The sequence below is a fragment of the Ahaetulla prasina genome, chromosome 13 (genome assembly GCF_028640845.1).
Source record: "Ahaetulla prasina isolate Xishuangbanna chromosome 13, ASM2864084v1, whole genome shotgun sequence".
In the NCBI taxonomy this organism is placed as follows: domain Eukaryota; kingdom Metazoa; phylum Chordata; class Lepidosauria; order Squamata; family Colubridae; genus Ahaetulla; species Ahaetulla prasina.
In genome coordinates this window covers 15,503,492-15,530,436 of record NC_080551.1, presented here as the reverse complement: position 1 = coordinate 15,530,436, position 26,945 = coordinate 15,503,492, and the positions used below count along the sequence as shown (strand labels likewise).

At 41.7% G+C, this 26,945-nt stretch overlaps 1 protein-coding gene across 1 annotated transcript; it reads left to right on the top strand.

Moving 5' to 3' along the window:
- Positions 1-630: 630 nt before the first annotated feature.
- On the top strand, positions 631-25,158 carry TMC3 (transmembrane channel like 3). Its single transcript, XM_058156463.1, has 22 exons — positions 631-740; positions 2,165-2,308; positions 5,550-5,625; positions 7,532-7,613; positions 9,273-9,379; positions 9,662-9,760; positions 9,877-10,019; positions 10,130-10,277; positions 10,834-10,877; positions 11,394-11,541; positions 12,363-12,472; positions 12,657-12,735; positions 13,632-13,880; positions 14,728-14,856; positions 15,621-15,688; positions 17,150-17,278; positions 18,754-18,864; positions 19,655-19,780; positions 20,624-20,702; positions 22,019-22,061; positions 23,035-23,344; positions 24,300-25,158. Exons 1-22 carry the CDS (start codon positions 631-633, stop codon positions 25,156-25,158), a joined length of 3,393 nt encoding a protein of 1,130 aa, XP_058012446.1.
- Positions 25,159-26,945: the final 1,787 nt, after the last annotated feature.

Genomic DNA, 26,945 nt, shown 5'->3' with positions numbered 1-26,945 from the left:
GTGCTTATTTATTATCCTTCCCAGTAGGTTTTTAACAACTTTCTATGTGCATTGAAGAATCACTGCAGGTTACAAAGAATTCAAACCCAGTTGGTTACTTTGATCCATTCCCACAATGAGCTATCCAGTTTACAAAACCCTGATGTAATCCAGTGAATCTATACTGGTGTAATCTTTCTGTTCTGAAACATTAATTATAATCAAAATTGATTGTTTCATGCGCTAGGACTATCTCCGTTATTTGATTAGGGCTAAATGCATATCAATAAGTAAGGCCAGCGTCAGCTGATTTCTGCTACAATAATTTAGGATTGCAGCTACGACACCAAAACAGATTCCATTTTTTTTTTACCCTGGATATGTGGGGGAAGCAAATTCAGCATGAATGCTACGGTGCTACAGTTTTTGATGTGCTGTGCCTTTAAGACCACAAACGTATTCTGAGCTTTCTGATATTTCCCAGAGCTAGGAGTGTCTGATGCAGGCAGAGATAGAAGTAGAGTCCACTTCAACATCTATGAGTTTATATCTGGTTTCTAATCATCTTTTCCCATCTTCTTGCAACTTGGCTGCTCTGCTTGTGGCTTTTTAATCCGTTGGTTTTTTTTTAAAGCGTCAGAAAGTTCTAAGATGTCATTTGGAGGTGGCAGTTCAGCCGCGAAAAATGCTAGAACTTGCAAGAGATCTAAAACTGTGAAGCGACACGCCAGCATCTACACCTATCCGGAACCACCGCACAGGTGAGGAATTGATTTTCTGCTCTATTCCATCAAACAGCTGAAACATGGTACAAGGGAAAGAATTCTTCAGGTGCTGTTTTTCGATTGCCTTGGCATGGCAAACATCACCTGTCCAAATGCCCACTTCAGCACAACTATTGATGGACAGCTCTTGATGGCAAAATCTGATAATGCAATTCAGATGGGTAGGAACAGGAGGGACCTTGTAATCAAACATACAGCAAGTCCGTCCTGATAATTTAGCTCTAGAAGGTTTCTCAGCTTTGAAATTCGAAGCAGAGTTAAACCAAGTATTTGGGTTTGTTTGATGGGCGCACTGTCACCCATGTTTATTTTATTTTTATTTACTTATTTTATTTGTCACAACAGTATATATAAGCATAAACATGAAATAACTATACGATATATAATAATAATAATAATAATAATAATAATAATAATAATAATAATAATAATAATAATAATTGTTGTCACAACAATAATTGTTGTCACAACAGTATATATAATTGTTGTCACAACAGTATATATAAGCATAAACATGAAATAACTATATGATATATAATAATAATAATAATAATAATAATAATAATAATAATAATAATAATAATAATAATAATAATAATAATAATAATTTAATTTGTATACCGCCCTTCTCCCAAAGGACTCAGGGCAGTTTACAGCCAGAATAAAAATACAGCAATACATACAATATTAAAAACAAACATTAAAAAACTTATTCAATTTGGCCTAATATTAAAATACAAGTAACACTAAAATTAATAAAAATTAAAACCCCATAAAATCAGCTAAAAATTGAAATTAAAATTCAAACCAGTCCAGCAAGACGAAACAAATAAATATAAGCATATATATAACCATAAGTATGTAATAACTATATTATTGGATATAACGAAAGGAAACAATAGAAAAGGAACGGTAGGCATGTTTGTGCTCTTATGCACGCCCCTTACAGACCTCTTAGGAATGGGGTGAGGTCAATAGTAGATAGTTTTTGGTTAAATCTTTGGGGATTTTGAGAAGAGACCACAGAATCTGGTAGTGCATTCCAGGCATTAACAACTCTGTTTCTGAAGTCATATTTTCTGCAATCAAAATTGGAGCGGTTCACATTAAGCTTAAATCTATTGTGTGCTCGTGTATTGTTGTGATTTGTCTGTGTCTATGATTTGCTTGTCATAGATTCACGCATAGGTAAGAGAAGGAAAACCAAACCTTTGTGTGTGTGCGAATAATAACTACGTCAATCTTCCTCTTAAACCAATGGCCATTTGGGGTAAAATACATGGACTGGGTTTGTAAACTTGTAAGCTCGGAAATAAGCAGATGCGTGTTTTCGTGATTGTTTCTGAGAGAAGCATTGATAATAATGGTTTCTTTTATGTGTGGGGTCCGGCTATTTTTAGCAACTCAGATGAAGATAATGGGGACGAGAAGGTCGACAGCAATGACCCAGAACAGATCTTCCAGAACATACAATTTCAGAAGGAAATTATGGCCAACATTCGTTGCAGACCATGGCCCATGAGACAAAAACTCCGAGCACTGAGGTAACGGGGTCACTTGTGGAGAATGACTGGTGTGAAACAATTGTTTTAAGGTTGCAAAGCCAATGGTCACGTTCAGTGATTGCATCTCCTTGAGGGAAAAGGTATCTGAGGCGCAGGCTATGTATCTGTCAGATTCATAGCCAACTTTTCTCCAGAAATGCAAGGCAGCCTATATTGTACTCTGTCTTTGCCTATTCTTTCCCTCATCAACAATGAAGCTGAAAGAAAATGGCTGGCCTTAAGTCCTCCAGTCAGCTTCTATGGCTGAAGGAGGATTAGAACTTGGGTCTCCCCACTCCAGCAGTTTCACCCTTGAACCACACTGGCTCTTGGGCTGAAACGGAAGGATTGGCCCATAGTCACCAAGGGACTTTTTGTGGCTGAGTAGAGACTTGAAGCTGGATCTCTATGTCCTGATCCAATACCTTCACCATCGTACCATGTCGACTGCATCCAGATGAACATAGTTTAAGCTAGGATGCTATCTTTCTCTAGTACCTTCTCCTTACCTTACCTGGCTAGGTGGCTCAGTGGCTAAGACACTGAGTTTCTCGATCAGACAGGTCAGCAGTTCGGCGGTTCGAATCCCTACTACAGGTCTCCTGCATGAGCAGGGGGTTGGACTAGATGACCTCCGAAGTCCCTTCCAACTCTGTTACTGTTACCTTTCTCCTGTTTTTCTACTTCTTTTGTCTTAAACTCTTCTCCCTCTGTCTCTCCCTCTCTTTCTCTCTCCCCCTACATTTTTTCCTCTTCTACTTCCATTGTACACAACAATCCATCCTAAGGGGGGGAAAAAAAGATGTCCCTTCTTGAAATTTTCCACCAAAGAAATAGTTTTTCAGGAGTCCAGACTATGGTTAATGCTTGTCATTCAATTGCTTAAATGCCTGGCAAGAGTTGATTTTGATAATTTTAACAACAGTCTCTTAATATATATTTTTTTTCCTCTTGGTTCGAGGACTATTGAGCTGAGTTGCTCATGTTTTCCTTTATTTCAGATTTGGCATAGAAAAGTTATTTTTCACAGTTTTTAATTTCCTCGTTCTGGCCAGTGAGGCCATCTTTAATGCTCCTTACTTTCTGTCAGATAAGCAGTATGTTATAGTTAACGTAGCTAGATTTTGTGTGCAGCTAATAAAAACTGAGTTATTGGAGGGTCACTTATTACTTGTAAATAGACCATGGCTGTATTTTATGTATTGATCTTTGTGTTACTGTACCACGCTTTGGCTTAAAGAAAAAGAGCTATGCCAAGAAATGGAGATCCTGTATCCACAATGTACTTTGGAAGTTGGAATAGTTTTTGCCTTCCCAAAGTGCCCTTAACAAGGACATTTATTCTCTTAAGCAATTGTGGAGGTTGCTATTGTTTCCTAATGTTCAAAGAAGCATACAGTATGCAAGTGGTGGGTTTGGGGCTTCAAATTTTTTTTACTACCCATTCTATGGGTGTGGCTTGGTGGGCGTGGCTTGGTGGGCATGACAGGGGAAGGATACTGTAAAATCTCCATTCTCTCCAATCCAGGGGAAGGTTACTGCAAAATCCCCATTTTTTAAAATTTCTTTTTGTCACAACAGTATACACAAACAATTGTCATAGATAAAACAACATATCTTGAAGAATATATATATATATATATAAGTAAAAAAAATATATGCATCAACTATATTAATTTGATATAATGAAGGGAACAATAGGACAGGAATGGTAGGCACTTTTGTGCTCTTATGCACGCCCCTTATTTCCTCCCTATCATCTGGGATTTGGGAGGCAGAGAATAGATGGGAGAAGAGCCAGGCAGAATTTTTACCACCGGTTCTCCGAACTACTCAAAATTTCCACTATCGGTTCTCCAGAACTGGTCAGAACCTGCCATTATCAAATTTACAATCAGTTTCTTTTTGTTTGTTTGTTTCATTTATATCTTGTTTCTTTCCACCAGCAACAATAATGCAATTCTCGGTGACATGTCTAAATTTACATTCAAAAGTGCTCTAATTAATTTTTTTAACTTGCTTTCACGGCCATCGCAGGTTAGCTACTCAGCATCCATTGTGAACTGGGTGGTCCTACAAAAATGTAGATGAAATAAATAATCAGGTTACAAAGTGCAGCTTTGGCCTTCCTTGTAATGTTTCCTGAGATTATGGAGGCTGAATGGTGGACCCCTAACTCTTTAAACTCCCCCCCACCTTGCTCTCTTCTCTTGTCCACAATTGTATGGGTAGGAGTCCTCCACTCCTCCACTCGCAACAAAGTGGAGGACTCCTACTCCACTCGCTTATGCTACCAGACTTGAAATTCTGGGTTTAGAAAATTTAGAACTACGCTGCCTTCAGTATGACCTGAGCATAGCTCATAAAATCATCTGCTACAATGTCCTTCCTGTCAATGACTACTTCAGCTTCGACCACAACAATACATGAGCACACAATAGATACAAACTTAAGGTAAACCGCACTAAACTTGATTACAGAAAGTACGACTTCAGTAACAAAGTTGTAAACACCTGGAATGCGTTACCTGACTCTGTGGTTTCATCCCCAAACCCCAAAACTTTAACCTTAGACTGGCTACTGTTGACCTCACCCCATTCCTAAGAGGTCTGTAAGGGGTGTGCATAAGCGCAGCAGCGTGCCTATTGTCCCTGTCCTAATGTTCCCTTTTATTTGCATTCATTTTATGTATTCAATTTTTTAGACTCAGGGCGGCTTACACTATGTTAGCAATAGTCTTCATCCATTTGTATATTATATACAAAGTCAACTTATTGCCCCCAACAATCTGGGTCCTCATTTTACCTACCTTATAAAGGATGGAAGGCTGAGTCAACCTTGGGCCTGGTGGGACTAGAACCTGCAGTAATTGCAGGCAGCTGCTGTTAATAACAGACTGCATTAGCAGTCTGAGCCACAGAGGCCGTTAATTCATGCTTATACTTATATATATGATCTAATATGTACTCGACAAATAAATAAATAAATAAAATAAAAATAACAGATAATAATATATCCGTAGCTGCTGATTTATACCCTTCACTTTCCCTTTTTTAAAAAGAAGACACATTAAGCTGCTCCCATTGCTGTAAGAATAACAAGGGCAGACTGCCTCTGGCTGCAGAAAGTTCCACTACTTGGTGTCATTTATTTAATGTTGTTTATGAAAGGGGAATGGCCGGAACCAGAGCTATAATGAGATTTGGGTCATCAAAAACCCACCACTTTTTTCTCTTGGCAGACAAGCTAAAGAGATTGTATTGAAGTACGAAGGTCGGCTGACTCGGACAAGAGGCTATCAAGCTGCTGGAGCAGAGGTTGGTCTGGTTTTCATTAAAAGCTCCAGAGCTCACTTTTCATGAAAATGAGCCTAGCATTGCAGAGAGAAATATTTCTAATGATATCATTGCCATCTCAGTGAAAATGAGATACTGTTTACAGATCTCCCCCCCCCCAAAGCTTTCTACTTTTAATGAGTATATCAGGGAGAGATTCATTTGGGGAAAATTTACCTATTGTGTATTATGCAGCATTTGAACATCAACTATCTATCCTCTGTAGCCTTTGCAAGGCTGAACTTTTTCACTTAGCTTGCTGAAATGGTTGTGCTATTGAATAGAATAGAATAGAATAGAATAGAATAGAATAGAATAGAATAGAATAGAATAGAATAGAATAGAATAGAATAGAATTTTTTATTGGCCAAGTGTGATTGGACACACAAGGAATTTGTCTTGGTGCATATGCTCTCAGTGTACATAAAAGAAAAGATACGTTCATCAAGGTACAACATTTACAACACAATTGATGGTCAATATATCAATATAAATCATAAGGATTGCCAGCAACAAGTTATAGTCATACAGTCATAAGTGGAAAGAGATTGGTGATGGGAACTATGAAACGATTAACAGTAGTGCAGATTCAGTAAATAGTCTGACAGTGTTGAGGGAATTATTTGTTTAGCAGAGTGATGGCCTTCGGGGAAAAACTGTTCTTGTGTCTAGTTGTTCTGGTGTGCAGTGCTCTATAGAATAGAATAGAATAGAATAGAATAGAATAGAATAGAATAGAATAGAATAGAATTCTTTATTGGCCAAGTCTGATTGGACACAGAAGGAATTTGTCTTTGGTGCATACGCTCTCAGTGTACATAAAAGTAAAGATACATTATAAGCAATAAGCAATCAAATCATATTAGGAAACAGTCAATATAAATTGTAAAGGTTACAAACAACAAAGTTACAGTCATAAGTGGAAGGAGATGGGTGACAGGAACGATGAGAAGATTAACGGTAGTGCAGATTTAGTGAATAGTTTGGCAGTGTTAGGGGAATTATTTGTTTAGCAGAGTGATGGCTTTTGGGGGAAAAACTGTTCTTGTGTCTAGTTGTTCTGGTGTGCAGTGCTCTACAGCATCTTTTTGATGGTGGGAGTTGAAACAGTTTATGTCCAGGATGTGGGGGGTCTGTAAATATTTTCACAGCCCTCTTTTTGACTCATGCAGTATACAGGTCCTCAATGGAAGGCAGGTTGGTAGCCACTGTTTTTTCTGCAGTTCTAATTATCCTCTGAAGTCTGTGTCTGTCTTGTTGGGTTGCAGAACCAAACCAGACAGTTATAGAGGTGCAGATAACAGACTCAATAATTCCTCTGAGTCAAAAGGGTTTTTGAAGTTTGAGCCTTTGGTTCATTCCTTCTTTTAGTAAAATACTTCCAGCAGCAGTGATAAAGCTGGGCATGCATTATAAAATTCATTAGCCTTTGATTGCAGAATAGATTATTTATGTATTGAGTTGCTTTAGAATACGTTTTCCAATATTTGAATTTCAATTTATTAACATTAATCAATGGAATTTGTAAGCTACCTGAAAAAGTTGAGAGACACACATTAAAAGGAAAACTAGGTTTTCTGTTTATGTTTTGCTTCAGAAATACAATACTACGGTAAATAGAGTCAGCTCAATGGCAAAGTTAATTACTGCAGCTACTATATATCTTGTTTTATATTTCAATATTAAAGTTTTATAAAGATTACAGAATCACATTAAAATATTACTAATATTTCAAATGCAAAATAAAAATATTTCAAGAATATAATTACTAAAGGAAATATATCAAGTAAAATATTGGTGAATTGGAGGAAGAAAAGACAGTATCAGCAACGCGATGCATTATAGACTGTGTATATTCTTAATGTGTGTGGTTATTTTGCTTTTCTAGCTATGGAGAAAATTTATTAGGCTTGCATATAACTTCATGGTCATCTTTATTCCTTGGGAAATGAGAATCAAGAAAATTGAAAGTAAGTATACACGTCTTGAAAAATTCAAAGTATTGGATAAAAAGAAAATGCTAGAAATTGGGAGGTAGCCATTGGGCTAATTCAAATCCAATTTCCATAGCTTTGTCTAGTTGAATAGTAGGCATGGTATCAACATAATGTTTGTTCAATATTGTTTGCTTCTGGGTTACTTGCAGGACTGCATCTCCTCACTAGCATTGGCATGACATTGCAAACATTGCCAAAAAGGCATTAACAGTTGTTAATCTAATCCTGCGTAGCTTCTTCTCTGGTAATATTATACTACTAAGTAAAGCATACAAAACATTTGCTAGACCAATTCTCGAATACAGCTCATCTATCTGGAACCTGTACTTCATATTGGACATAAATACAATTGAGAGTCCAGAGATATTTTACTAGAAGTGCCCTCCATTCCTCTACCTGCAATAAAATACCTTACGCCACCAGACTTCAAATTTTGGGCTGTTGTGACCTAGGCTTACTAAGTCATTACAATATACAATTAATCCCTCAAAAAACTATTTTATTGTAACAGCTGAGAATTACTTTCATTCCCAGCTGAGTCCCAATTAGTTGCAAAAAAAGTCCTTCGGAAGACATCCTTCGGGATAATCACCAATCTTTATCTTCTTTGACACGTTGCCAAAGGCCTTACTTGGCAAAGCCTGACAGAGTTCAGAAACAAATAAGAAATGCCAACTGGAAACAGAGTCAGCAATGTTGCTTTCCTGCAAAAGGCCCAAGTGCCTTTGTTTCTCTTTTAAGCCTTATGGAAGGAGCCAATCATCTCCTGGCCTTATTACCGAGTTGTCCCTTTTGCTTTAGCCGCTCTTGCCATCTGGCAGCTTGCGCATGTGTGCACTAGGAACAGGGTCCTCCTGTTCCTCTGCCTCTTCGCTGTCTGACTCTGGGGGCTCCAGAGTCTGTGCATCACTCCCAGATGGCCCTGGCCCCATCTCTGCCTCTGATGCAGAGCCCTCGTCTGGGCCTTCCCCAGACTCCAGGACTGGCCCATGTTCCTCCCCAGCCTCCTCACTGGCTGACTCCCCTGCCAACTCCATAGGCTGCTGGCAGACCACAACATGGGCTTAGACAACTTAGAACTACACTGCCTTTGGTCCGACCTAACCGTAGCACATAAAATCATCTGCTACAACGTCCTACCTGTCAATGACTGCTTCAGCTTCAACCACAACAATACAAGAGCACACAATAGATACAAACTCAAGGTAAACCGCTCCAAACTCAATTGGCAGAAAATACGACTTCAGCAACAGAGTGGTGAAGGCCTGGAATGCACTACCCGACTCTGTGGTTCCTTCCCCAAACCCCCATAACTTTATCCTTAGACTGTCTACTGTCAATCTCATCCCATTCCTAAGAGGTGTGTGTGTGTGTGTGTGTGTGTGTGTGTGAGAGAGAGAGAGAGAGAGAGAGAGAAATAAAATGACATTGGTCATGCCAGGAAAAGTAGCTGGATTTCCCCTATTTTTGGAAATCAGATGGACGAAAGTTCAGAAGAAGAACTGCTTTTCAGTGATGGAGCTGAAATGGCCTCCTTGTTGAAAATTCATTTGTCTCCAGCATTGCCTACCTTCTGGCAAAAGCTGAAAACACCTTTTCTGGAAGATGTCTTGTATGTTTCTTCGCGTTTAGGTCACTTTGGCTCAGGGGTCGCCTCTTATTTTATCTTTTTGCGATGGCTGTTTGGCATCAACATTGTTCTCACCATCATGACCGGAGCCTTTGTGGTTTTGCCAGAAGTAAGTGATTTTTTTTTTTTTTTAGACTTCCAGATAGAACCCAAAACTTGTCTTAGGTCAACAGTGGGCAATTTTGACCTTGATTGAAGACCTTGAAATGCCTCAAAAGTATCTTGAAGTGACTTTAGGACATCATTTGTGGTGTCATATGAGCCGAATACTTGAAGTGGTCTGGAGACTAATTCAATAAACTATTTTCTATTTGAACTGGGTGGTGTACAAGTGTTGTAAAACCTTCCTGTCTACCTGCCTGTCTAATTTCCAGACTTCATTTTGTTCCAGATCTTGGCTGGAGATGCCTTTGGAACCACGCCCAACAAGCAGATCCCCAGTGATCAATTTCATTCTGCACAAGATCTGGATACCATCTGGTCTCTGGGGGCAAGCAGAAAATCTTCCTAGTGTACACACACAAACACACAAACACACACACACACACACACACTTCTTAGATAGAAGACGTGCCACTGATAATTATGTTATTTCTATTTCTATAGGGTTACCTTCAATACTCCGTTTTGTTCTATGGATACTATGGGCAGGCAAGGAAAATTGGGAGTGCTGGTTACCGGCTGCCCCTCGCCTATTTCCTTGTTGGAATGGCAGTCTTTGCCTACAGTTTTATCATTCTCTTGAAGAAGTAAGGCGGGTCTTTTCATAACAACCATCCATTTTTTTTAAAAAAAATAATAATTTGACTTTATCTCATTTGTTGACTAGGGTCTGGGTCTTTTGATGGTTATTTTCCAGGATGGCCAAAAATTCAAGGCTGAGCCTTGCAAGTGCTTCTGATGAAAACTACACTTTCTGTTGGCGATTGTTTTGCGCCTGGGACTACCTAATTGGCAACCCCGAAGCTGCAGAGAGCAAATCTGCTGCCATAGTGAACAGCATCCGGGTAAGCTAATCAACGTTCAAACGGGAAAAGAAACATCTGCCTAGGATAAGTAGATGAGACAAAAATACTGTCATGTTGTGCAGAGGTGGCTTTCAGCAGGTTCTGACCAGTTCTGGAGAACCGGTAGTGGAAATTTTGAGTAGTTCGGAGAACCGGTAAATACCACCTCTGACTGGCCCTGCCTCCATCTATTCTCTGCCTCCCGAGTTCCAACTGACCCGGAGGGAATGGGCATTTTGCAGTCTCCTTCCTCTGCCACGCCCACCAAACCATGCCCACAGAACTGGTAGTAAAAATTTTTGAATCCCACCATTGACGTTTTGTAGAGTCGTTAGAATGATATTGAGCATCGAAACAAATATATACATCTAGTCAGAAGTTCCTAAATTCCTTGGGGACCCACTCCTGAGATGGGAAAGGTGGGGGTGCTGCTAAGGCTTAAGGTTATATATATTCCTATGAAACCTTAGTTAGAAATAAGTCACACCATTTTTTTTCTCTGAGTGGGCAATATTAGGGCTGTTTTATAAGCTAGTTTGTTTTTGTTTCTTTTAAGGAAGCTATATTGGAAGAGCAAGAGAAGAAAAAGAGCACAAACCTGTATGTATGCATAGCATTTTTCCGTCTAGGAGGTTCTGACCAGTTCTGGAGAATCGGTAGCAGAAATTATGAGTAGTTCAGAGAACTGGAAAATACAACTTCAGACTGGCCCTGTCCCCATCTATTCTCTGGCTCCCAAAAATTCTGCCTGGCCCTTCTCCCATCTATTCTCTGCCTCCCAAGTCCCAGATGATGGGGAGGAAATGGGGATTTTGCAGTAACCTTTCCCTGGAGTGGGGTGAGAATGGAGATTTTACAGTATCCTTCTCCTGGAATGGAGAGGGAATGGAGATTTTACAGTATCCTTTCCCTGCCACGCCCACCAAGCCATGCCACACCCACCAAGCCACACCCACAGAACCGGTAGTAAAAAAAAAATGGAAACCCACCACTGGTCTAGTGGTATGTAATTGATCAGACAGAGACCGAAGCCAGATCCCTGTCATTTAAACCTGTTCTTATATAAGCTACTGAAATGATTTGAACCTTTTTTCTGTTGTGCTCCCCCTCCCTCAGGGCGGTGACAATAACCTTAAGAATCATTGCAAACATCTTGGTGCTTCTCTGCCTTGCTGGGAGTATTTACATCATTTATTTTGTAGTGGATCGATCCCAGAAGTTGGAAAGGATGAAAAAAGAGCTGACCTTGTGGGAAAAGAATGAAGTAAGAGCACGTTTTCTTAGCTTCAGACTTTATTTTCCAAACGGGAATAATTAATAATAACAGTAACAGAGTTGGAAGGGACCTTGGAGGTCATCTAGTCCAACCCCCTGCTCACGCAGGAGACCTGTGCTAGGGACTCAAACTGCTGAAGTGCCGACCTTTCTGATCAACAAGCTCAGTGTCTTAGCCACTGAGCCACCTAGTTACCTTGATTCCTTCTTGACTGAGCTATCTATACTGTTTATGAGCCATGATGGTAATGATAGATTAGAATAGAATCGAGTAGAGTAGAGTAGAATGGAATAGAATGGAATGGAATGGAATGGAATGGAATGGAATGGAATAGTATAGTTTATTGGTCAAGTGTGATTGGACACACAAGGAATTTGTCTTTGGTGCATATGCTCTCAGTGTACATAAGGAGAATAAAATACATTCATCAAGAATAAAAAGATACAACGCTTAGTGATACTCAAGGTTATTACTACTTCTACTAATAATAATAATGATAATAATGATGATATTATATTGGATGCCCTCTCAATGTGCATGTATTTTGAGATGCTTGTTATCCACACTCCTGCAAAGCTATGGGAGAATGTGCCTCCCATTATTTGTACTCATTATCTGTGCTCATATCCATGTTTATACTTATACCTGTTATCTCGTCCATGTTTGACAAACTAAATAAATAAATAAAATAACTGAAGTTCTATAGCTCTCAGTGAAGAGCTGTATTCTGGTATACCTAATGGCTTAATAGTTGCATTGAAATCAAGGACTTTTTTCCTGAAAATAACACATCCTTCTCTACTTTCCAGGTGAGTGTGGTTGTCTCTCTGATCACCATGCTTGCACCGTCTGCATTTGAACTCATAGCTGCATTAGAGATGTATCATCCCCGAACTACTCTTCGCTTCCAGCTCGCCAGGTATGGGAAATCAACTGCGTCCCGCAACAACTTAGCAAAATGAAAACGGCCTTTGTTCACTTTAAATCTTCTTAACCGCTGAGAAACACAGTCTTTTAAAGCAATATTTAAAAATCTCAGGAGTGGACTTCCCGTGGAAAAACATTTGCCAATTTTCGTCTCTTGGCTTTTTCCTCCCCCACAGAGTTTTGGTCTTATATTTGGGAAATCTCTACAGCCTGATCATTGCCCTTCTGGATAAAGTGGATAGCATGAGCATTGTTGTAAGTTGCAAATCGTAACCATCTTCATGAGTAGCAAGATGATCTCTCTGCTTTGCAGTAATTCCCTCGAAACCAGTATGGATTTTGTTGAACAGAAATACCTCAGCGAACAGTTGAGCTAGAATTATGGCATCTGAAACTCTCCAATACTTCATTGTAAAAATGATAAAAGTGTGAACTCTCTCATATTCTGCCTTGTCCTTTTTATTGGTAATATTTATTTTAAAAAATATCACATCATAAATATGATCTCACTTGGGTTGGAATCAGTAGCGGGTTTCAATTTCGTTCGCTACCGGTTTGTGCGCGCATGCGTGTGTGCGACGCTTCTGTGCATGTGCAGAGACATCCGGGCGGGTGGGCGGAGCCTCCTACCGCTGCTGCTACCGGTTCGCCCGACCCGGGGCGAACTGGTAGCAACCCACCACTGGTTGGAATATAAGAATGATTTTATAACAGAAATTCAATCCAAGTGATTCATAAACTTGACATAACAGAATAAGTTGCATTACTGCAGGTAAAAAAAAGTAGCACTATATAAGAATAACAGAATATTCAATTATTTTACCTCCATCCTCTAACGAGGGATCTACTCGTAGATGTGACTGCATTCCAAAAAGTGATATTGGAGAGATAACATTAAGTATGCTCAAAATAAGAACTAAACATGCTTTGATTTAATTTAAACGTTTTTTTTAAAAAAATTCTCTTAGCACATTGGCAATTATAATTAAGCAGTAATTTTGCGGTAGGAGGGAAACTCTAGGCTCTACTGCCTAGATTTTGGCAAAGCCCATGTATTTTTGAGGCTGCAGACTGTGACTTAAAAGCTCTAAAGAGGACTGGGAAGGTGGCAGGACCACTCTCTGAGATTAAATTTCAATGTATGATTTCAGGAGACTGAAGTTCATAAAAACAGAAGTAACGCCATGGATACCACTACCTTCTTAGCAGCGAAAATCCTTCTGGAGCACAACTTTTCAACCCCAACTCCAAATATGCAAACGATTAAGAATGGTACTTTCCTTCTATCTGAGAATCATACCCAAAGCTACGCTCACCTGATTCAACTCAACAATACAGCACCTTATGAGTCCAACGGCGAAAGTCACCAAAGTCAATGTTGGGAGACCTATGTTGGCCAAGTATGTCTCATCCTTACCCAAGCTATTTTCTTTTTCCATTGGTGGCACCAGAACTGAAGAAACGTTTGGCATGAAGATCAAGGGAGACCTAATGTTGTGACCTAGGCCCAAGTAGTTATTACCAGACACTATCAGACCTAAACAAATATATTTTATTAGAACAACTGAGAATTACTCCATTCTCAGCTTAGTCCAAATTGATTCCAAAACAAAGTCCTTCAGAAAAAGTCCTTTGGCCTTATCACAAACCTTTATCTTCTTTGGCACCCTGCCAAAGGTCTTTCTTGGCAAGAACCCCAGGAAGTTCAGAAACAAGTTGCTGCTTTTTTAAGCCTTATGGGAGGGGCCAATCATCTCCTGGCCTTACTCCGGAGTCATCCTTTTTGCTTTAGCTGCTCTTGCCTCCTGGCAGCTCTGCACATGCTTGCACTAGGAACAGGCTCCTCCTGTTCCTCTGCCTCTCTGCTGTCCACCTCTGGAGGCTCCAGAGTCCACGCATCGCTCCCAGATGGTCCTGGCCCCATCTCTGCCTCCGACACGGAGCCCTCATCTGGGCCTTCCCCAGAGTCCAGGACTGACCCATTGTCCTCCCCAGCCTCCTCACTATCCAGCTCCATTGCCAGCTCTGCAGGCTGCTGGCAGACCACAACACCTATCTTCCCATCTTTACTATTATTGTTTCTTCTGTTTCTAAAGTATCAAGGATTCTGCTTATTTTTTTAAATAAATACTCCACTTACAAATATGTTACCCATTTCAGTGTTAAATGCCTGCACACGTTTTGGGGTGTCTATTTTTTTTAAAGTGTTACTGTTGGTCATTGCATTGTGTTTGTGATTTGTTTCAGGAAATGTTGAAATTGTCAATTATCGATATGCTGTTCACAGTAGCTAGCATCCTCCTGATCGATTTCTTCCGTGGGCTTTTTGTCCGGTATTTAAGTGACTGCTGGTGCTGGGATCTGGAAAACAAGTTTGTGAGTATAGATTCAAATAAATAATAAAAAGGTACAAATTGGAGCTGTAGTGATACAGTGGTTAGAATGCATTATTTCAGGCTAACTCTGTCCACTGCCAGGAGTTTGATCCTGACTGGTTCAAGTTTGACTCAGTCTTCCATCCTTCTGAGGTCGGTAAAATGAGGGCCCAGATTGTTGGGGGCAATATGCTGACTCTGTAAACCACTTAGAGGGGGAACTGTGAAGCAGTATATAAGTCTACGTGCAATTGCTATTGCTACATTCAGTGGATATACTACCCTTCCTAAATCTTCCTTCTCCATCGCTTTCAGTGAGTGGCGCATAACACTTTCAACCAATAGGTGGCAGTGTTCCATTTATTTCACCTGAATCAATAACCCAAGAGCAGATCTCACATTCACTAAATGCCTAAAATCGGTATTTCTTAAAGTCTGGTCAGAAGACCCTTAAAATTACCCAAGACCCTCTCAGGGGGCCTGCAGAAATAAAATTATTTGTCAGCCTATGTTGAAAAATAATAAAATATTAAAATCCCTTCAAACAATTGGTTGTGGCTGCAAAATCATCAGAATTTGTAATACAGTAAATAGTGATAAATATAACCCATGCAAACAGAAACTCTTTCATCCTACAACATTTTTTAAAAGGGTCAAAGGGAGCTGAGAGAAAAACGTGCAAGAAACATTGCCCCAGATGTATCTCTCTTTTTTTTTTAAAAAAAATTGCTACTGAATATTTTTGTTGTTGTTGTTACTTTGCAGCCAGAATATGGGGAATTCAAAATAGCAGAAAATGTCCTGCATTTGGTCTACAATCAAGGGATGATCTGGTAACAAATTAACTTCATTCTGTTTATTTTAGAGATTGTTAATATTTGAGAAACTTACAGTCGTATTGACGTTGGACCCCAGACTGATAACTGCATTCCAAAAAGGGAAATTGCTTACTAAGGGTTGTATAGTGTTAGCTTGTCTGCATTAGTACTTCCTTGACTGGGGCATTGTTTACTCGGTGGTTGATCTAGTGTTAATCTTGATGTGAATCTTTGCTCATATGAGTGTTGCAGCCCACCAGCGGCCAGCGGAGCTGGTGGCAGACTCAGACAGTGAGGAGATTGGGGAGGAACATGGGCTAGTCCTGGAGTCTGGGGAAGGCTCTGACGAGTGCCCTGTGTCAGAGGCAGAGATGGGGCCAGGGCCATCCGACAGTTATCAGCTGCCTTCGGAGTCAGATATCAGTGGGGCAGAAGAACAGCTGGAGCCTGTTCCCAGTGTACACATGCATAGAGCTGCCAGGAGAAGAGAACAGCTAAAGAACAAGGACCGACTCAGGAGTAAAGACACAGGTGGACGGTGAATGGCCCCTCCCATAAGGAATAAAGAGGAGCGAAAGGGGAGGGGAGTTTGCAGGAGACAATTAGTTCAATTCATTAGGGTGAGCATCTGTTCCTGACTTCTTGCCAAGTAATTGCTGCTGCTGTAGTTGTGGAATCTCATGAAAGACTATGTCGTGTCCCACTCCTCCGCTGACGACTGGGTCAGGGAAATCCGAATCAGGCGTGCCTCTGCAGCTCTGTCAAAGTCCTAGCAAAGTTCTCAAGGCAGGCAGAAGACCAGAAAGTGACTTCAGCAAGATATGTTAGACTTTGCCTGACTCAGAGAATGCCAGAAAGCAGATCCTTTATATAGGCCATAGGGTGTGGCTCCATGACTCAGCACTTATCCAGGCCTGCCCCTCCCTTCCTTCTGTCGCCTCCGCCTATTAATTCTTCTGAAGCTAGGGTCACTCCAGTCTGCAGCTGTTGGCAATTGACCTTCCTCAGGCTCACATACTGTGGGGGAGGGGGAGGGGTCTAGTTGCTCCGTTTGCCTGGGCATGGAGCCAGAGCTGGGGGCTGGAGGTACTTCTTCCTCCTTGGCCTGTCTGGGCATGGAGCCAGGGCTGGGGCCGGGAGGCATACTAGGACATTCCTCAGCGTTCGGAAGCAGATAAGAAGGCCCCGGCTGCGGTGAAAGCGGGCGAGACACAACAGACTATTTGTTGGGACTTTGCTGAAGAGGAATTTCCCTTTAACCTAAATAAAAGAGATTTTATCATGACAAGAAGTCTGCTTCATGCTCTTGGGAAGCCTAGGTCAGAACAATGGGTGATGGCCAAATTCATCTCTTCATGTTGGCCAAACTCATCAATAACTAACTAAACCCATTCCGAGCGAAGCAAGAAAAAACTTATTCCTTTATATCCTACTTCCCAAATTAAAACAGTGATGAGTGGTTGCTCCCATTCCTAGGATGGGAGCCTTCTTTTCCCCTTGCCTGCCTGCATTCAACGTCCTCAAGCTGATTGGGCTGATGTACCTGAGAAGTTGGGCAGTGTTGACCTGTAATGTCCCACATCAGCAAGTCTTCCGAGCTTCAAGGTGGGTTACTTCCCATATAGGCTTGTACAGTCATTGTTCTCACAATTGTTGGTTAAAAACAAAACAAAAAGAAACATTTAAGGATCAAAAACCCAAATAGATTAGATATCTGAGCTTGTTTAATTTGACTTGGCCTTTTAACTCTAAAAGTTAAACTTATTGAGTGTTTCCCAAAACATAGAATCGTAAGGCTGGAAGGGACTTTGGAGGTCTTCTAGACCAACTCCATGCTCAAGCAGGAGACTTATACCATCACAGTCAAATGGTTGTCCATTCTATTTTTTAAAACCTCCAGTGATGGAACACCCACAACTCTGGGAGGCAAGCTGTCTCACTGATTACTGTATTTTTTAGAGTATAAGAAACACTTCCCCCCACCTCCAAAAGAGGGTGAAAATTTGGGTGCGTCTTATACACCGAATGTAGCCCTGCCCACCCTCCAGAAAATGGGGCACATGGAGGTGACAATAGGCTGTGGCAACCCCTGCAGCCTGAAATGGCTGATCTTAGGGAGACCGATCCAACCGACAATCAGCTGCTTGTGCTAATCAGGCTGTGCTGAAGCTGAAGATGAAACGGGCTGTTTGCTGCAAGGAGGCAAATTGCTGGGAGGCTGAGGCAGATTTTTTTTCCCCTTGTGCTAAACAGGCTGTGTTGAAACTGAAACTGAAACAGGCTGTTTGCTGCAAGGAGGCAAATTGCTGGGAGGCAGAGGCAGATTTTTTTACCTTGTTTTCCTCCCCCAAAAAGATAAGTGGGTCTTATGGTCCAGAGCGTATTTTACTCCGAAAAATAGGGTAATTGTTTTCACTGTCAGAAAATGTCTTCTTACTTCTAAGTTGGATCTCTCCTTAATATGCTTCCACCCATTACTTATCCTCATGGCCCCTGGTGTTTTGGAGAATAAGTCAATTCCCTTTTCTCTGTGACAGCCCTTCAAGTACTGGAAGGCAGTTATCATGTCCCTTCCCCCAGTTCTTCCCACTGATAAGCTATACATACCTAGGTCCCCCCATTGGTTTCTCCCTTCCAAATTACTGCATGCGGCGACAGAAAGCTTTGTTAGCATCTTAAAACAGCAACTGGAAGATGAAATATGCAACTTAACCACACTGCAGTGTTGAAGTAATTCCTCCACCTTTCTTTGTTATGGTTCTAGCAATTGAATGTTTGTGGGATGCTTTTAGAAAGCCAGAGTAAAAATTTGAACCCTTGCATTCTTTTAGAGAAGGGGAGTTGAACAAGATTAAGTAAATAGAAAATAGATGTATATTTTATCCTTGCTAAAATTCTTGAAACCCACCCCTGTACTAAGATATTACACACTTTAAAAAGTTTACTACTAACAATAATATTAATAATACTATCAACGAATGTTGGTACTTGGCCTTATAGTTGAGGTTTTAAAAGGCCTTAAAATACTAGAGATATAGGGTATGTAACACTTTGTGTAACAATGCGACCTTCCTTTTCAGATCTAACAACTTCTACTTAGCTATGCTTCTATTTATGCTATTTCTGTGTATGCTCCCGACTATCTTTGCTATTGCTCGCTACAAGCCATCTCTAACCTGTGGCCCGTTTAGGTAAGTGGACTGTTTCATTTAATATTTTAAGCAATATTCAAAGCAATCACCTACTTTGTGTTAACTTTCAAAACAAAACAAAACAGGGAAGCATCTACAAAATCAGAATTCATTCCACAAATAATGTTATTAGAAGGTATTATGATTGTGGAGTGCTGGTTTCTCATAATTAGATAGCTCTTTGCATGTATTTTATATCACCTTATCATAAAATGAAGGACACATGGCATGAAAATAAACCATATTTGAAAGTTTGGGTGCAGTAAAGAACTGGGTTGAACTGTGATAGTCTGCTGATCAGGTTGCTGATCTACGCCTCTTAATTGGCTTTATTTACAAAGAAGTTGTAAATGCTCCAACACTGGAAATTTTTAAGAAAATGTTGGATAACTGTCTGTCTGAGATAGTGTAGGGTTTCCTGCCTGGGCAAGGGGTTGGACTAGAAGGCCTCCAAGGTCCCTTCCAACTCTGTTGTTGTTATTGTTATTGTTATCTTCTGAGATCTGAGGTTCAGCAACCGGTGGAGATCACAGGTCACTTCTCCTCAAAATGGAGGTAGAGTTCAGCTTGAAAAGGTTTGAATCCCAAGTTGTTTTATAGGAAACTTGTGGTCTATCCAAGTATGGACTTTATCCTTCCAGCTTGCTCCATTGGTGGTTATTTTTTCCCCAGGAAAATAAAAAACCCAAAATCTTCCTAGCTCAGAGCTTGGCTGTGAACAGAAAATAATTTTGAAATGTTTAAAATGCTCCAGATTTTCTGAGACAACAGTTGAATGTTTCTCATCTAGTGGGCAAGAAAAAATCTATGACATTGTATCTGAAACGATCCGAAATGACTTTCCTCCCTGGTTCAACTCTGTGATGGCTTACCTCAGTAGTCCCGTGGTGGTCCTTCCAGCTTTGTTATTACTCTTGTAAGTCTAAACACTTTTATTTAATTTTGTGGTCAGCATTTCAAGTGGGCTCCAAGTTATGTGTCCAGAAGAATCTAGCCATGCCGTTATCCTGGGGGAACTTCCATTTTAGCCAGCAAATGGGAGAGGCTAAGAAATAATGGTAGCAATAGACCAAGGGTGAAATCCAGCAGGTTCTGACAGGTTCTGGAGAACTGGTAGCGGAAATTTTGAGTAGTTTGGAGAACCAGCAAATACCACCTCTGGCTGGCCCCAGAGTGGGGTGGGAATAGAGATTTTGCAGTATCCTTCCCCTGCCATGCCCACCAAGCCATACCAAGCCCAGCAAGCCACGCCCACAGAAACGGTAGTAAAAATATTTGGACTTCACCACTGACTTAGACATATACAGCTTTACAATGCTTTACAGCCCTCTCTAAGCGGTTTACAGAGTCAGCGTATTGTCCCCCCAAATCTGGGTCCTCATTTTATCCACCTCAGAAGGATGGAAGGCTGAGTCAACCTTGAACCTGGTGAGATTTGAACTGCCAAATTGCAGTCAGCTGGCAGTCTGCAGAAGTAGCCTGCAGTACTGCACTCTAACCACTGCGGCACTGCGGCTCATAATATTGAAAAAGATCTCTACATTTAAATAGCTAATATGTTGAGTTATGCCTAGTGTCTTCTAAGTATTAATCAGATCTGCCCTGGCTTAGCTTCGAAATCCAGATAAGGTGACTATGTATTATTGCCAGTTGCTGGGAAGAAATCTCATTATGGAAATGAATTATTGTAATTACATTTATTCAGTTCTTTCAATTTAATGTGATGTAAATCAAAGATTTGATTTCCCCCCCCCTCCAGCATGCTAATATATTACCTGCAGAGTATTGCGAGGTCGTTAAAATTCACCAACAACCAACTAAGGATGCAGATCCAAACAGTAAGTGCTGACTAAATGCTCATACCACGTTTCTGATATATATTTTTTTAAAAAATAAAATTAATTCTTAACAGGAAGAAGAATAAATCCACGGGTGGGTAGCAATTCAGATCACTTTTATACCCACAAACTTCATTTGATGTTTGAGCTTTTTTTCAACAGAAGTATTATATCTATTCTATTGGCATCCTTCAGTCTCAAAAGACGATGGTGTCGTGCTCTGGAAAGAGGTCCTAAAACAGCATTTGGTGTGACTAAAAAGGCCAATCTGAGAGTGGCAATCTCTTCCACACTGAGGGCAGATACATCTTGTCCCCTGCCCAGCCCCCAGATTTTGCTGGTTCCCGGACTGCCTCTTTGTCTCAGCCTGCCAAAGAAGTGTCTCTTCGAACTGGAGAAGGCCATGCTGCATCTTTATTTTATTTTTTTAAAAAATTTTTTATTTTATTCGATTTTTATACCTTCTCCCGAAGGACTCAGGGCGGTGTACAGCCATTTAAAATACACAATATACACATTAAAAACAAGATTAAAACAAGACATATTATAGGGTGGCCGAAAATTTAAAACAATTGACAGACCTTAAAAATATAAATAACCCCAATTAAAATTTAATAAAACTTTTAAGCCAGTCCCGCTTGAATAAATAGGTGCGTTTTCAGCTCACGGTGAAAAGTCCGAAGGTCAGACACTTGACGTAAACCAGGAAGTTCGTTCCAGAGCGTAGGAGCTCCAACAGAGAAGGCCCTGCCCCTGGGGGCCGCCAGCCGACATTGTTTGGCGGACGGCACCCTGAGAAGGCCCTCTCTGTGTGAGCGTACGGGTCGGTGGGAGGTATGAGGTAACAGCAGGCGGTCCCGTAAGTACCCGGGCCCTAAGCCATGAAGCGCTTTAAAGGTGGTAACCAAAATCTTAAAGCACACCCGAAAGACCACAGGAAGCCAGTGCAGACTGCGCAGGAGTGGTGTTACATGGGAGCAACGAGTGGCTCCCGTTACTACCCGCGCAGCTGCATTCTGGACTAGCTGCAGCCTCCGGGTGCACTTCAAGGGCAGCCCCATGTAGAGAGCATTGCAATAGCCTTCAAGTTGAATGATCGGAGGTCAAGGTTTCTCAGTTGTTAATGTCCATTCCCAGGGCCTTTAGGTCCCTCTTGCAGATATCCTTATATCGCAGCTGCGGTCTCCCTCTGAGGCGCTTTCCCTCCACTAATTCTCCATAGAGGAGATCTTTTGGAATCCGACCATCAGCCATTCTCACGACATGCCCAAGCCAGCGGCTGAATTTTTAACCAATTCATTTGCTCTCTGTTATAGGAAAGAACTGAAGACAAGAAAAAAGTGGTCCAAATGGCAGCAGGTGAGCAGAAACTTCCATAAGGCACTTAACATTATTGAACTGTATACGTTGTTCGCTCTTCTTTTTCACAAAATGCAATAATAATCGAAAGACAAAGCGGTCATTTGAAACATATGGAGACTAGCCTAGCTATATTTACTTGATGCAGAAAGAACCAGAAAAAGACTGTGACAAATTTCAGACCAATGCATTCCTTAGAGAATCAGGTTTTGAAACTCTTAGAATAGAATAGAATAGAATAGAATAGAATAGAATAGAATAGAATAGAATAGAATAGAATAGAATAGAATAGAATAGAATAGAATAGAATAGAATAGAATTTATTGGCCAAGTGTGATTGGACACACAAGGAATTTGTTTTAGGACTGAGCTACAATCAGAATTCAAGAATTCTGCAAGAAATCTGGGCAACCTCTTCTTACTGAGGTTTTGAATTTTTAAGAGTGCACTAAGCCAGGGTTCTCCAACCTTGGCAACTTTAAGACTTGTGGACTTCAACTCCCAGAATTCCTCAGCCAGCTTTGCTTAAATTAAAGCTTTGCTGGCTGAGGAATTCTGAGTTAATCCTAATCTAAAGTGCCAAGGTTGGAGAACCCTGCACTAAGCCATACTTTGTTTTATTTAGGTCAGGGGTCTCCAACCTTGGTTCCCTTTAAGACTTGTGGACTTCAACTCCCAGAATTCCTCAGCCAGGAACTTTATAAGGTTGTGGCTTATAAAGTTGGCACATCGTGGTTTATGGTTTAGGATAATGTATGAATCCAGCTTCCAGTTCTTGTTTAACAAGCCATAATTAAAGCATGTCTCATTTTAACATGATGGGCAAATTCAACCGAAGGATGCTGGTTGAGTTACTAGGGTTGGGCACTCTGATGCATGGATCAAATACGTGCCACACTCTATTGATCAGTTCCAGCTGATGACTGAAGAAGCAATGATTGATTTTTTTTACCCCCTAAACTTTATTTTTTAGCTAGAATCCAAAACGTGGAAGGAAATGGCAAGAGGCCCGAACAGGAGACTGACGTCATCAGTCAGGAGTCTTCAGCTCGGTCCTCAACCCCTAGGAAAAACGGCAGTGTAGTAAACTTTGAATCTCCTAAAGCCAGCCAAATACAGACAATATCTCAATCAGTACCACCACCTGAGATACTGAAAGCTGTGGGCCCATCCCCAGCAAAAGACAATCCAGGTGTTCCAACACCTGTAGCGCCGATACCCATTACGCCAACACCGACTATTCCTGAGATGGCGAAGCCTAGAACAGAACCTTCAATCAACAGGTAAGACCTTTCCCAGGAACTAGAGAGAAACCAGAGATAGTAACCGCCCAAAGTCACCCAGCTAGCTTTGATGTGGGACTAGAACTCACTGTCTCCTTGTGATTGGCCCATAGTTATCCAGATGGCTATCATACCTAAAGTGGGACTAGAACCCACCATCTCCTGCTAATTGTCCCAAAGTCACCCAGCTGGTTTTCATGGCTAAGGCAGGACTAGAATTCACAGTTGTCCCAAAGTCACCTAACTAGGCACCTTTCATGCCTAAGGTGAGATTTGAACCTGTGGTCTCCTGCTTTCTAGCCTGGTGTCTTAACCTGTTCTGACCTAGGCTCCCTTAAAAAGCAGGAAGCAGGAATTGGTCCCGGCAAAACCTCTTTTATTTACATGACTGTGAATTACTTTCATTCACAGTCAGCAAGGTTTGGCCAAACAGTTTTTCAAAGGAATATTTCTCAACACACCTTATCTCGCTTGGCAAGCTGCCACGTTTCCAACCGCAGAGTAAGGCAAAACTTGGCACAGAGTCTCTTAGAGTCACAAACAGAACTTTTCACTCTTGAAACTACAAATGAACAAATTGTTTCCTGCAAAAGCCCCCTCCCTGTTTGCTCCTCTTTTGTTTCCTATGGGAGGGGCCAATCATCTCCAAGGTGTGGCTTTACTCCCAAGTCGACCCTGCTTTCTGAGTTGTTCTTGTCTTCTGGCAATTCTGCACATGCACACACTGGGAACAGGCTCCAGCTGTTCCTCTGCCTTGCTGTTGTCTAGCTCCCTCTCTGCCTCCGATGCAGACCCCTCGTCTGAGCTTTCCCCAGCCCCCAGGACTGGCCCATGTTCCTCCCCAATCTCCTCACTGTCTGACTCTGCTGCCAGCTCTGCTGGCCGCTGGCGGGCCACAACATAACCACTAGACCAAACCACTTTAGCCATCCTGCCCCTTCTCTTCCTTTCTTAGATACCCGAACACGATCCATGGGAGTGCTAGTGAACTCTGCAAAGCCAAAGCCTATACTCCTGTAAAGGTGAAGAAACCCATGGAAGATGTCCATTCAGAGCCCTTGTTCAGAAAGAGCCTCCCACAAATGAAGCCGGAGCCTCACAGGCTCCCCGGGGGGCCCCCTTCAGTGGGTCGCAGAGCTCACACAGCCAAGTACTACATCGTCAACGAGCACCAGCCCCGTAAAAAAATCTTCCGTGCCACAACTCGGCTGCCAAGGAACGTCCGGATGGATGAGGCAGGTGACTTTGTGGAGTTGTATCCGCGTCACGTCAGAAGATATGTGGTTCGAACGCCCCGCAGGGCCTACTCACCTCATTACACTGAGGAGGAGGAAGATGAGTACAGAAGAGGCGTTGCTAAGCAGAATCACCGCCCGCGCTCCCTGTCGGACCTTCGGGCCCCCTCTCGCTTCTACATCGGGGAGTGGACCGACAACCAAGTCCTGCCGAGCAGGTCTCTAGCGAAAATGCACTACAAGTCTTGGGAAGATGGCTTTGGGTTGACTTACGGCAGGGGACCCCATCCACACAGAAAGATACACCTGAAGAATATTGAATTCGACCAGCATTATCCAGAACACCCTAGCAAAGCAAAGCCCAAACCCAAGCCGGTTTCATCTCCCACCGAGTCGGATTCCATTTCTCCTGAATCGAGCAGCGATCAGCCCACCAGCGGCAACGATCAGTACATCCAAGTCATTCCCAGCAAAGAGAAATATCTGAAATCGGGAGCCAAAGGAACCCCTCAAAAGACGAAGTCTGGCGTGGAGTTGAACCTGGCAGAAATGAATGACCTGATATGCTCCAATGTCTAAAGGTGGGGTGGGGAGAGAGAAAAGACTGCCACATTTGAGAATTGTAAACTTGGGGTACCCTCAGAGCTCTGCCGGGCACCCCTGCACCCCAAATGCTTCTGCTTTGCCTAAGCATTGCTACATTCCACTTGAGGACAAATGCTGGGTTAAGCTCCATTCCTGTAACGTTCTCCCTATTTGCTTATTCTTGGCTGAATTATCCTCGCTCTGTCATTATACTGCAATAAATGACCGTTTAAAATCATCTTTAACAAGCCCAGAAAAGAAAGTGATCCCACACTATGAATCTTGGTGTATTTAAATAATGGATTCAAGCTTGCCAGAACAGGGGCTGCTGTCTCTGCTCAAATCCAATTACTCTGCTCACTCCAGATGTTAAATAAAATATTAACTAGCAACAGTTTGCATATGGTTGAATGATCAACTTCGATTGGTTTATTGATTAGATTTTTATCTCTTCTTTATTACTTTATAAGTAACTCAAGGCATTGAACGGACCTAATATTCCTTCCTCTCACTATTTTCTTCACAACAATCCTGTGAGGTGGGTTAGGCTGAAAGAGAGTGACTGGCCCAACCAGTTTTCATGCCTAAATCAGAAATAGCATTCACTGCCTCCTGGTTGCTGGCACCTTAACCCTTAAGCAATTAATTTAACAATATTATTAGCCAAAACAATCTTGCTGGGTCCCTCCCCCAAATCTCCTTGTAATAGAAGTTTTTAGCTTCTATTTCCATCTGATTTCCCACCAGAGGAAAACAAACAAACTGTTAAAGATGGAAAGCTGGTTAAAGTCCTGGAGCATCTCTTTGCTTTGAAGGCATCTGCAGACCTTTTGCTAAAAACCATTTTCATTGTTGTTTTGTATAGCTGGAATAATGCAGTTTAGAACTTGCATTATAAGAAGAACCATATTCATTTAAAGGGTCATTTGTTTTACTTTTGAACTGAATCCATGCCTTATGCTTCCCACTTGCATGGAAAGTTTCCATCATTTAAGGCTCACTGTCACGAAGGACTCCTTTTTTAAAGTTTAGCTTGGGGAAACTCAACTGACAAGCAGAACCACATTATTTTTGTCCAGATGATACAAACCATGATTGATAATAAGCTGTTATATTAAGCTTTGATATATTTTTTCCTCATCCCTTCATCTCTGTCTAAGCCAATGATGGCTAACCTTTTTCTTCTCATGTGACGAAAGCACACATGCGCTGGCACCCATAATGCAATGTGACCCTCCCTGCACATGTGTGCATGACCAGTCCATGCTCCCCCATCCCCTGCATGCGCATGTGACCCCCCCCCCACACCCTGTTATGGGCCTAGTAGACCTCCCTGCATTCTCCTGGGCCCAGAAATGTGTTGTGGGGGGGGTGCCACACACCCTGTGCATGTGCCCCCCACATATGTGTGCGTGACACCCTCCACGCATGCGCATGCTTCTCCCACATGCGCCCCGCTCCCCACATCCCAAAAGTCAGCTAGCTGGCGGGAGGTGCGTTGCACATGTGCAGTGGAGGTGAGCTGGGTGATGGCTCGCGTGCCCGCAGAAAGGGCTTCACCTGCCAGCTGTGTGGTGCATGTGCCATAGGTTCGCCATCACGGGTCTAGGCAGTCCTTGAGCAAGCGCAGAGTGTTTTTCCTCCATACCTAATTGCCAACATCTGTCCAAGAAGGCAGCATGGCAAATAATGCAATATGATCATTTTTTTTCCGTTTGATTGTCAGTCTTCAATGTCTTCAGACTCTTGGTTCTCTTGGAAAGCCTTCCATCATGACAATT

Bases quoted from the DNA above. Each gene is read 5' to 3' on its own strand.
- TMC3 (XM_058156463.1), top strand. From the start codon at position 631: ATGTCATTTGGAGGTGGCAGTTCAGCCGCGAAAAATGCTAGAACTTGC. The intron at 2,309-5,549 runs GTAACGGGGTCA...TTCTCTTGGCAG, and splicing joins CAAAAACTCCGAGCACTGAG to ACAAGCTAAAGAGATTGTAT. The intron at 20,703-22,018 runs GTAAGTGCTGAC...TCTCTGTTATAG, and splicing joins TAAGGATGCAGATCCAAACA to GAAAGAACTGAAGACAAGAA.